The 11,923-nt window shown below is 41.2% G+C and overlaps 1 protein-coding gene across 1 annotated transcript in view; it reads left to right on the plus strand.

Annotated features, from left to right (window-relative positions):
- Positions 1–11,923, plus strand: part of DCUN1D2 (defective in cullin neddylation 1 domain containing 2) — a 38,022-nt gene that overhangs the window by 6,331 nt on the left and 19,768 nt on the right. Inside the window, 3 exon segments of the mRNA XM_021696022.1 lie at positions 1–69; positions 2,605–2,773; positions 10,764–10,894. Of these exon segments, the coding sequence (XP_021551697.1) occupies positions 1–69; positions 2,605–2,773; positions 10,764–10,894 (369 nt within the window).

The following is an 11,923-nucleotide window of genomic DNA, read 5'->3' on the forward strand; positions in this document are numbered from 1 at the left end:
TCCTCAAGGAGCCCATGAGAAGCGCGGTGGACAAGAAGAAGCTGGAGCAGCTGTACGACAGCTACAGAGGTAAGAGGAGGCCGCGGCCGGGGGCAGACGGCAGGCAGCAGGAGTATTCTAGCTCCTGGACGTCTCATGCCCAGTTCACAAGACCCCCAGGAGGCTATTCCTCCTCCTTCTGGGACTCGGCTGCAGCGGACTGGTGACTGAGAGCGGCTGGGCCGGGCTGGGCTGACAGGAGTGGGCTCTGCAGACGCGGCAGTGGTGAGCCGGTCCAGGCAGGGTCTACGGCCCGCGCGCCCACCCGCAGCATCGTCTCCTTCTGGGGGGCGTGCTGTCCCGGCCACACACATGCCCCCGCACTTCTGCGTAAGCTGGAGGATTCTGGCGAGAGGGCAGTTGAAGAAGTGACTCTGACCTGAGGGTGGAAGTCGTCCTTCTGCTAACACAGGGTAGCCACGTGGTGGGCCTGGAGCCGCTGGGCAGTTGAGGGAGCTGGGGGGTGGGCAGCTCTTAGCAAAGAAACGTTTGTGCTATAAGTTGGGGACCATTGTTGTTTTATTAAAATCGGCACTTAGAATGGAGCTTTCCCCATCAAAATATGGTTGTGCTGCAGGAAGAAGTCTCTCTGATGAGTCTGTACCGATTGACTCCCTCGGCAGGCTGTCGGATTTCATATCGCATGTCCAGTCCGTGCTGGAATTGGAGAGGCAACAACTATTCAAAGTTCGTTTATTTTTTCTTTCTAGCACTTTCTAAGGTTAACCTTCAAAAACCTCATTTAAACAAGTATTAACCCAAATAGAAGAACTCCTGGGCTTTAAATTCTTGTTTATTTTCATTTTTTACTTTTGAAAATATCAAGTGTATATTTTAATCTATTTAGGTCTGAAAATAGATTAAAAATTACATTCTTTTTTTTTCTTAATCTTTGGCACAGAAACATACTCTGTGGTAGAAAGAGCAGATTTGTATTTGAAAAATGAACATTGGTTTTCAAAATGAAAAATCATTGTTTTTAATAAGCTTTAATGTGCTTTAAATTTTTTTGGCTAAGTTAATTTTGCCAAAAATTGGAGTGGAGCTAAGTTTGTGAGTCACATGCTATGCAGATTTCTGAAGTGATTCAAATATGTCTAGCGCCTTTAAAAAAAATACTTTGTGAGAGTTACTTTAGTTTAAACAGTATCCTTTTATCATTTAATTTTATTCATGCAATTCTTGTCATTTAAAGTAGACACATTGTGCAATCATCTTGGGTCTAGAAATAGATATATTGTTCAAAGACTGTTAACAAATATAACATTGGTTATTATGTTAATGTATACAAATAAATGAGTACTTCTACACTTTCAAATAGTATTATCGCTTGTGAAATTTATGAGGTGAGGACATTGGGGGCAATTTTGCTCTCCTGAAGATCTGTAACTCTGGGAGCATTGAATAATAGGAAGGCGGGTGAGAAGCAGAAGCCCTTGGGACAGCTGCTCACTCATTATACAGGACAACAGGTTGGGAGGAAGCCTGTGCTTTCATTTGTTTAATTTACGGCATACTTTTTATTTTATTTTATTTTGGTAACGACATGCCTGTAAAAATGTAGCCTATGAATACTTAAGTGACCAAAGTTAAATTTTGTATGATGGAAGAAAAGTTTGTGACACTTAATCTTTATTTGAGCAAAGAAGCTACAAATTTTCTATTCGTACCTTCTAAACCAACAGAATTAACACATACATCATGATGATATATTAGTACACGTGCATTCTGTCGGAAATTACAAGACCTAGTTTGGTGAGGTCTTGCTGAGATGTTTCTAATAGATTTTACTATTTGATTTTCTGATAAATGCTAAGTTCCTTAATTTCATTTCTAAACCAGAAATGGGGAGTGAGGGAGGCCTGAATTTCTAAGCCATTAAATGTGGATTCATGAACTAAATGATTTTGCGACCTAAATGTTGTACGGTAGCATTAAAATTATAGCAAATGAAATCACTTTGAAAAGAAAAACATCAGTTTCTTCATTGTTTTGGCAGGGTTGTGATAAAAACTTATAGTATTGTAAACACTTTACAAATGCAGTATTTTTTTTAATATTTTTAAAATTTTAAAATATTTTTAAAAATTACAGATTTTTAAACATTTTTAAGTGATCTCCACACCCAACTTGGGGCTCAAACTCACGACCCTGACATCAAGAGTTGCACACTCCCCCCACCCCGACTGAGCCAGCCAGGCGCCCTATGATGCAGTTAGGGTTAGGGTTAGGGTTAGGGTTGCCTTTGGACAAACTAGAATTGTATAAAGTTGAATTTTTATTTTACTTTATGGAAATTAATTTTTTTCTTAATGATTAAGTCTTCTCAAAGAAGTTGCGGTGTTCTTTTTTTCTTCCCCTAAACTCCAGTAACCTAGATATTTAAAATAGGGCTTTTTTTTCTGGATAAATTATTATTTGTTGCTGTTTCATATACAGTAGAAAACTGTGGTCCATTGATTGAGGTATCTGAAACATGCTTTCTAGGGCTATGATTCTAACCACCCATTTTAGTGGTACTTTTCAAAATAGCAAAATTTCTTTCTCTCTTGATTTTAACTGTAGACCCACAAGATGAAAATAAAATTGGAATTGACGGGATTCAACAGTTTTGTGATGACTTAAACCTAGATCCTGCCAGCGTCAGCGTTTTGGTTATAGCATGGAAATTCAGGGCAGCGACGCAATGTGAATTTAGCAAAAAGGAATTTGTAGATGGCATGACAGAGCTGGGGTAAGTAAATTGGTCTCAGTTTAAATTTTTTCGAAAAGGAAGATGCTTTCAACATTAATTATTTTTCAACGACCTATAAACATTCATTTCAAATTAATTTATTTTCTGTGTGTATCTTATAAATTTTTTATGCCTCTTCTCTATTAATAATAGCCTTTGGTTTCCTTTTAAACTCCAGTTAAAGTTTTATTTAGTACATTCAGATTAATCCCTTTTGTAATTTACTTTTTTCTTTTTAATTTTTATCCTTCCAGTTTTGAATTCACAGTAAATACCAGGGTGTTTTTGTTTGTCTTCAGCCATTCAATTTATTTCATGATGCTGTATCCTAAATGTATTATTTGTGTTGCTGTGTTAAACATCAATAAAATACCATTTTGGTTTTTTGCTTGTAACACTTCTCTGTTCTACCCACAGGGTTGGGATAAAAGCTTCATTAATAACTTAAGATGTTTCTCACTTGTCAGATAAGTCAGAGAAGTAAATGAAAGCATGTAATGTGAATGTCTTCTGATCGTGAAACTTACTGAGCTATTTCTTAGGGTGGTCTAAATGCCAACTTGCTTGACTTGCTGATACTGTGATATTTCAGTGTTGACAGCTTAAACTAGCTTATTTTTAGCTGCTGAAGGAGCTTAAAAGTCTAAGGTAAACATGTTCTTAAGGCATGGACGTACAGCATCCCAGGGGGAAGAATAGAATGGTTTTTCCACTAAGCCGATGACTCTGTTACATATAACAGTCTTGTGTGTTCAGATGGTGAACTCTGCAAGACCTACCCTGCTGCTGGTGGTCGTATAAAACCAAACAAAAGACATCTCTGCGACAGTGGTGTGACAGCACGTTGCTTCCTGCTCTGTGTGCTCAGGAAAGCCAAGGTGAACTATAGGGAATTCTAGAATGGAAAACACCTATTACAGAATCATCTGCGAGAACCTTCCCCAGATGGGAGGTTTTGGAAATAAGTGCTTCTTAGGGAAACGCTTGCGTTTCTTAGGCATGATCTAGAGATACGTCGTATGGGTAAATTTTAAGAATTCCTGTCTATTACCCTAATAAGTGTTATAATTTAAAACATGTATTTTTAGGATTTTGAGTGTGAATCTTCCCAAAATGTGTTAGGTAAATTCATGCCTCCTTATATGCAATTTAAGATTATAACTCAGTGCTACTTAATGGTGCAGCTCTTCACATCTCACAGGGCAGTTAAAAGGGAAAGCACTTTGTAGATATTAAAGTATTGTATACTAAGTATCATCAGTGTGACAGTAAACTGTATTGTAGAGATAACCTCAGTGCTTTTAGGGATGTAAAAGACTGTCGTAGTCTAAACAGCACTAAGCTTTAAAACATACTTTGGGTTTTGTGTCAGCTCTATTATTTTTCACACTTTTTCCTGGCTATTAACCCCTGACAGTGGTTGGAATACCTACCTGTAACAGTTAATCCTACATTCTTTCTGTAGGGGTTTGTGGATTCGTAAGTGAACTGAATAAACGTCATGGAATTCCTTGACATCTTTGTAAAAACAAGAAATTAGCCATATTGTGGATCTGTTTCTAGACTCTGTTGTAGTTGGTGGGTCTGTTTATCCTTAGCCCTGCAGCACGCAGACTTCATTATTGTAGCATTAGGTAAGTCTTGAAATGAAGTAGTGAAGTCTTCGTACTTTTCATCTGAAGATTGTTCATCAATTTTTATTATTTCAGTGGGGAGAGAAGAGTCTTTTCAGCAGCCGACACTGAAATAACCGGGTGAGCCTGAGAACACATCACCTCGGTCCCTGCGTCAGAGCACTGGCCACAGTTAGAGATGGATGTGGGCTGGATTGCACACCTGTACAAGAAAGTGAAAACTTTAAAGTTCTCGACAAAATGTGGGAGAGTATCTTTATTAAAACCCAGATTAAGGAATAAAAAGCACTAGCTGTAACGGAAAAAATTAATAAGTTGGACTTCATCACAGTTAAGAGCTCTGCTTAACTAAAGAGAGAACAGTGGGAGAAAATACTTGCTCTCTATGTGTATGTTACAATCATGATAAAAATGGTAGAGGATGTGTGATTTACATATAATTCCTAAATAATGGAGCAGGACTAAAGTAATAAATTCAATCCAAAAGAATGTGAGAAAAAAAGAACATAAGGAAAATTAGCTTAACACAGGACAAATAGCAAGCAGTGATAAAATGGAGGATTGAAAGTCAATGTGTCAGCATTTACATAATTACATTAAATGTAACTAAACTAAATATTGGATGGATTTTAGAAAATCAACTCAACTATTTTGTATACTGCTTACAATAGATACGATTAAAACATAAGGGCACAGGGCGCCTGGGTGGCTCAGTCGTTAAGCGTCTGCCTTCGGCTCAGGTCATGGTCCCGGGGTCCTGGGATCGAGTCCCACATCGGGCTCCCTGCTCGGCGGGAAGCCTGCCTCTCCCTCTCCCACTCCCCCTGCTTGTGTTCCTGCTCTCGCTATCTCTCTCTCTGTCAAATAAATAAATAAAATCTTTAAAAAATAAAAAAATAAAACATAAGGGCACAGAACAATTTGAAGGATAAAAGTTGATGTAATTGGCAAACATTTAACCAAAAAAATTTGGTGTGGCTATGTCAATATTAAAACAAGCTTTAAAGGCAAAAAGTAATTCTAGAGATAATGAAGGACATTTCATAATGAGGAAGGGTTTATTTCACATGGAAGGCAATTGATTATTTAAAGCAAAAATAAACACTACAAGAGAAAGATAGAAATTACAATCAAAGTGGGGAATTCTCACACACATCTTAGCAACTGATAGAATGAGCAGGTGGAAAATCAGTAAGGAAATAGGAGATTTGGACAGCACAACAAATGGCCTAATGGACGTACTTAGAACATTGCCTTTGATGTTGAAGAATACATACTCTTTTCAGAAGAAGAGTAGACCATTTATAAATATCGACTATAAATCGCACCATAAAATAAGTTGCAACAAATTTCAAAGGATTGAAATGATACACAGTATATTTTCTGACCACAATACAATTAAGGTAGAACAAAAATAACTTGATAGGTTTTTGAAATATGTGTAGATATTGTATACTCCTGAAAACCCTTGGGAGTAAGAAGTTACAGTGGAAATTAGAAAATATTTTGAATCATGAAGAAAACACTACACATGAAAACTTGCAGGATTCAACTTCTTAAATGCATATTTTAGAAGGAAGAGTTGAAAATCAGTAAGGAGAGCATCCATCTCAAGAAGTAGAAAAAGAGCAGGAAATTAAACTCAAAGAGTGTAGAGGAAAGGAATTTTTTTTTAAAGATTTTATTTATTTATTTGACAAGAGACACAGCGAGAGAGGGAACACAAGCAGGGGGAGTGGGAGAGGGAGAAGCAGGCTTCCCACTGAGCAGAGAGCCCGGTGCGGGGCTCGATCCCAGGACCCTGGGATCATGACCTGAGCCGAAGGCAGATGCTTAACGACTGAGCCACCCAGGCGCCCCAGGAATTATTTTTTTTAAACAGGCAGTAATTTAAGGAAATAGAACTGAAGTTAATAGAAAAAATCCATAACACCAGAAGCTTGCTGTTTGAAAAGATTTACAAAAGTAGTAAGTAACAAATAACCAATATGGAATGAAAAGGGAGACATCACTGTAGATCCTATAGATGTTAAAAGATAAGAATATATTACCACCAACTCTGTGCTAATAAATGTGAAAACCCGGATGCAAGAGAGGAATTCTCTTAAAAATACAATTTACTGAAATGGACACATAAATAGTTCTGTAACTCTTAAATTTGAACCCATAATTTAAAATCTTTTCAAAAAGAAAACAATTGGCCAGGATTGGTGTACCAGCACATCCTACAGGACATTTAATGAAGAGACTGCCACCAACTTTACACAACCTCTTAGAGAATCATACAGGAAGAAACACTTTCTGATTTGTTTTGAGGCCAACACAACCTGGATAACAAAACCTAGAAAGGACATTTCAGTAAATGTGCTGCTGAAGCAAGCACAAAAGGATATTTTGAGAATGGAAAATTATTGGCCACTTTCAGTCGTGAGATTCCAAAGATGCATAAGATGCAAAAATTTTAGACAAATTATCAACAAACTAAATCCAGCCCCCAAGACAAATCAACGAAAAAATCAGGATAATTTATCATGACAAAGTTTGTTATAGCCCAGGATTGTGAGATTTGTTTATAATAAGTCAATCAGTGTAATTTATTAACAACAGAAAAGGGGGGATTATCTCAAACCCATAAAATGGGTTTGATGAAACTCAACTTCATTCATAATTTTTTGAAAGAGAATTTACCACAAACCAGGAATACAAGGGATAGTCCTTAAGCTGACCACCCCCCCCCACCTTTCCTGCCAAATCCTACAGGATATATGCTTAATTGGAACATGAATGCCTACTTTTATTCAGCATTGAACAGGAGGTGTTACCTGGTCTGATCCACAGGTAAGATACTGGAATCAATAAGTGAGGTCAGCCAGACTGCAGGACTGAAGATCAGCAAACAAGAATCAATCTTATTACAGAATACTGAATGCAACAATACAACAAAGCAAAATTAATTTTAAAAATACGCCATTTTCAGTAGCATGAAAAATACAAAACACCTAGGATAAATCTAAAGTTGTGTGCTACCTCCATAGAGTAAATAACTCATTGAGAGGCAGGAAACCTGAATAAATAGAGACATAAACCTCATTCATAGATTGGAACAGTCAGTATTTTATCCCTAACTTTGTCTATGAACTTGGTGTGATATCAATCAAAACCCCAATAAGTAGTAGTTTTATATGTGTAATTTGACAAATGGAGTTAAAATGTATATGCAAATTCAGTCAAGAATAGTCAACAGCTTTTAACAAGGTGGGAAGATTTGCTCTCCCAGCTAATTAGGACTTTTCAAGCTGCAGTAATTAAGACTACATGGCACCACTACAGAGATAAATAGACCAGTGGGACAGAATGGGGAGCAAGAAACAAATGCACGGGGCGCCTGGGTGGCTCAGTTGGTTGGGCGACTGCCTTCGGCTCAGGTCATGATCCTGGAGTCCCTGGATCGAGTCCCGCATCGGGCTCCCTGCTCGGCGGGGAGTCTGCTTCTCCCTCTGACCCTCCCCCCTCTCATGTGCTCTCTCTCTCATTCTCTCAAATAAATAAATAAAATCTTTAAAAAAAAAAAAAAGAAAAACAAATGCACGTACACGTGTACATTTTGACTTCTGGCCAGTGCAGCACTTCAGAGAAGTGAGGAAAGGACATCTTCTCAATAAATGGTTCTGTGAGCATTGGCTAGTCACAAACTTACCTTGATCCCTACCTTACACCATACATATAAAAACAGTTCCCAGTGCATTGTAGATGTCCGTGTGAAAGCCTAAAGGCAAGAGCTGGAAGCCTCTGGGAAAATCACGCAGGAGGGTATCTTTATGACCATGCAGTAGGGAAAATTTGAACACAAGCAAACACTGGGAAGAAGACTGAGAGAATATTAAACTAAAATAAGAACTGATCATCAAGAAACACCCCCAAGGGAGTGAAAAGGCAGTCCACATTCTGGGTGAGAGTACTTTAAAACTGCTTAGCTGACAAAGGCTTGTGTCCTTCATATGTAAAGAAAGCCTGAAAACAATAAGAAAAAGCTACCTAGTTGAAACCGGACAGGAGACTTGAACAGGCACTTCACAAAAGAGAATTTCCAAATAGCCAGTCAAAATACAAGAAGTTCAGTCTACTTCACTGGGGAAGTACAGGTTAGAGCTACAGTGAACTGTCTCTGTGAAATGGCTAAGGTAAGACAGTGAAAATGGGAGCGAAAAGAACCCTGCTCTCCTGCTGGGGGTGGTGTGAAGCAGACAGTCTCTTTGGAAGACAGTTTGATATCACATCACTGAAGGTTCGTGGACCCTGTGACCCAGCCGGCCCACTCGGGCTTGCACCTACCTAGCACATTTACGTGTGTGCCAGGAGACATGTACGGGGACCTTTTTTTTTTTAAATTTTATTTATTTATTTGACAGCGAGAGACACAGCGAGAGAGGGAACACAAGCAGGGGGAGTGGGAGAGGGAGAAGCAGGCTTCCCACTGAGCAGGGAGCCCGATGCGGGGCTCGATCCCAGGACCCTGGGATCATGACCTGAGACGAAGGCGGTCGCTTAACCGACTGAGCCACCCAGGCGCCCCAGGGAAAGAGAGTCTTAAGCAGACTCTGTGCTGAGCAGAGCCCTATTCATTTTAAAGCCTGTACATTTTATTTATTTTTTTTAAGATTTTTTATTTATTTATTTGACAGAGAGAGACTCAGTGAGAGAGGGAACACAAGCAGGGGGAGTGGGAGAGGGAGAAGCAGGCTCCCCACTGAGCAGGGAGCCCGATGCGGGGCTCGATCCCAGGACCCCGGGATCATGACCTGAGCCGAAGGCAGACGCTTAACGACTGAGCCACCCAGGCACCCCTGTACGGGAACCTTTTGAACAACCTTCTTTGTTACCAGAAAACAGAAACAGCCAGAATAGTTACCATCGGTGGGATATATAAGTTAGGAAGTATGAACACAGGGGAATGCTCCTTGACACAGAAAATGACTCCACTGAGTCAGCATAGTGAACCTCACAGACTCGACACAGAAATAACATCATGAGTTCCCATGAAGAAAGTTACGAGTTGAGGTAGCCGACTCTCAGGGAGTGCTCGTTCGGGGGTGATGCAGGCACACAGGAGGGCCCGTGGTGGCCCCATAGAGGGAAGGCCAGTGGTGGGGAAGGCGCTGCCCCCGACCACCCTCGGTGTGGGTCCCTGGAGCTGTAGGGCTGTGCCTCCTGGGCTTGTGGCCGCTGATGCATGGTGTTCTGCTCTCTCCAAAGCCCTGCTGACTGGGGTGCACATCCGTGAAGCGTGCCTGTTATTCTTTTCCTTGCTGGGTAGTCGAAGTAAAAAAGACAGATTTTATGTTTTGCTATTCTAGATTTCTGCTTTGAAGGAGTTTTCATATTCTTTCTTAATTTTTTTTTGAAGATTTTACCTATTTGAGAGAGAGGAAGCACAAGCAGGGGGAGGGGCAGAGGGAGAGGGAGAAGCAGGCTTCCCGCTGAGCAGGGAGCCCGATGTGGGAATTGATCCCAGGACCCTGGGATCATGACCTGAGCCGAAGGCAGGCGCTTAACCAACTGAGCCACCCAGGAGTCCCAAGGCTTTTTAGTATTCTTAAAGGTTGTTGACTTTTTGGAGGAAAATCCAATTTTATTATTTATTTATTTACTTTAAATTTATTTATTTTTAAAACTCCAGCATAATTAACGTATTGTTGTATTAGTTTCAGGTGAACCACATAGTGATTCAACAATTCTGTACATGACTCAGTGCTCATCCTGATAAGTGCACTCAATCCCCTCACCTGTGTCCCCCTCCCCCATCCAGAAAACCCAATTATAAAGCAGCGAAGTTGCGTTTTATCATACTTGGATTTTTTAACTCTAGCCTTATTAACTCTTCCGTAGGAAGAGACCCCAAGATGGGGAGCTGGCAGAGTGGCTCGGCTCCACGAGGTGGCTGAGGAGATGGGGTCTTTCTGACTTGCCCGACTGTCATCCCAGGGCCCTGGCCTGTGTGTGGGTGAAAGTGTGTCTGTATTCCAACTCATACAGAGGAAGTCAAGCAATTGTGGGTTTTGTTTTTTCCTTTTCTTCTTTTTTTTATTAAGATATAATTCATGTACTGTGGAGTTCGCCCACTTAAAGTCTACAGGTCGGTGGTTTTGGTGTCTTCGCAGAGCAGTGCGGCCATCACCACAATCAGTTCTGGACGTCAGTCCTTTTAGCCAGGGCAGGGGGCCCACAAGCTGTCTGCCTCCCGGGACCCCAGCGTCACCCGAGCGTCAGGCCGCTGCAGCCCGCGGGCACCAGGGAGCTGCCGGGCGGGCGGGGAGGCGTGTCTCCCGCCGCCACCACAGCGCTGTCTCTCATTGCAGGTGTGACAGCACAGAGAAGCTGAGAGCCCTTCTGCCGAGACTGGAGCAGGAACTGAAGGACACGGTGAAGTTTAAGGATTTTTATCAGTTTACCTTTACCTTCGCTAAGAACCCCGGGCAGAAGGGTTTAGGTGAGCGTAAAATCCACATTCGTAGGAAGCCACATCTTCATGAGACTGACAGTGGGTACAACCAGCCAGGTGACGGTCCTGCCACGGCAGTTCCTTTCTCCGCGGGTTGCACCGCACCGCTCGCGGGCAGGCCACCCTCTACCACCAGCATTTGGTAGTCACTCTCCAGCTATGGGTTTCAATATTTAAATTTCAAAATGTAAACTAATTTGCAAATGCTTCCTGTTCTGTCATGTTTTGTCCAGTTGACTCGTGGGTCAGAGAAGCCAACAATCAGTGTCAACAGAGTGTTACCAGCCAGGTGTGTGGTCGGCAGATGGTATTGCTGGGACCAGCCAGGTGACATGAGTCCTGTCCTGGGAGACAATTCTGACGTGCCTTGGATCACATTCTAGTACTTCTTTCAGAGTTGTACAATTTTGCCGTAACATAACTTGTTTATTACTACATACGTACATTTGGAAAATTCCTAACTTAAATTTTCAGTCTGAGTTTTGGTTTCTTTGAGGGTTTTATTCTGCTTGTTTTCATTTGTTTTTCCTCCTGAGTACTATATAATTTATTTCTGTTTAATGTAATGTAAAGAAAGTTAGTTCAGTAAAATGTCTTACAAGTTTGGAGCAGGGACTTACATGGTCTTTAAATAGAGATTAAACAGGTGTATTAGAAGGTTTTGAGGAAGAGCTCTTAAACATAAAGCAGTATTATAAAGTAAGCAAATTTAGGTAGGAAACCAAAAGGGGCTTGAAATCCATAGATAGAAAAATCCACTGCAAACAGCTGATTTCAGGGCCTGATTTCCCTCATGCATGTTTGCAGGTGTGTGTGAGCAGTAAATATTCATATCCTTTCTGTCTCTGACATTCTTCCTTTCCTTCTCCTGTCAGCATATCAAATGCAGGTGCACATTGAGGGGGCAGGCTCTTCTGTCCCAGAGCAGGGGTGGGGGGGGGGGCAGGGTCTTCTGTCCCCGGCGCGGGGGGGGGGGGGGGGGAGGGGGGTGGTCGCCCGGTCCGGGGGGGAGGAGGG

The sequence above is a fragment of the Neomonachus schauinslandi genome, chromosome 3 (genome assembly GCF_002201575.2).
Source record: "Neomonachus schauinslandi chromosome 3, ASM220157v2, whole genome shotgun sequence".
Classification (NCBI taxonomy): domain Eukaryota; kingdom Metazoa; phylum Chordata; class Mammalia; order Carnivora; family Phocidae; genus Neomonachus; species Neomonachus schauinslandi.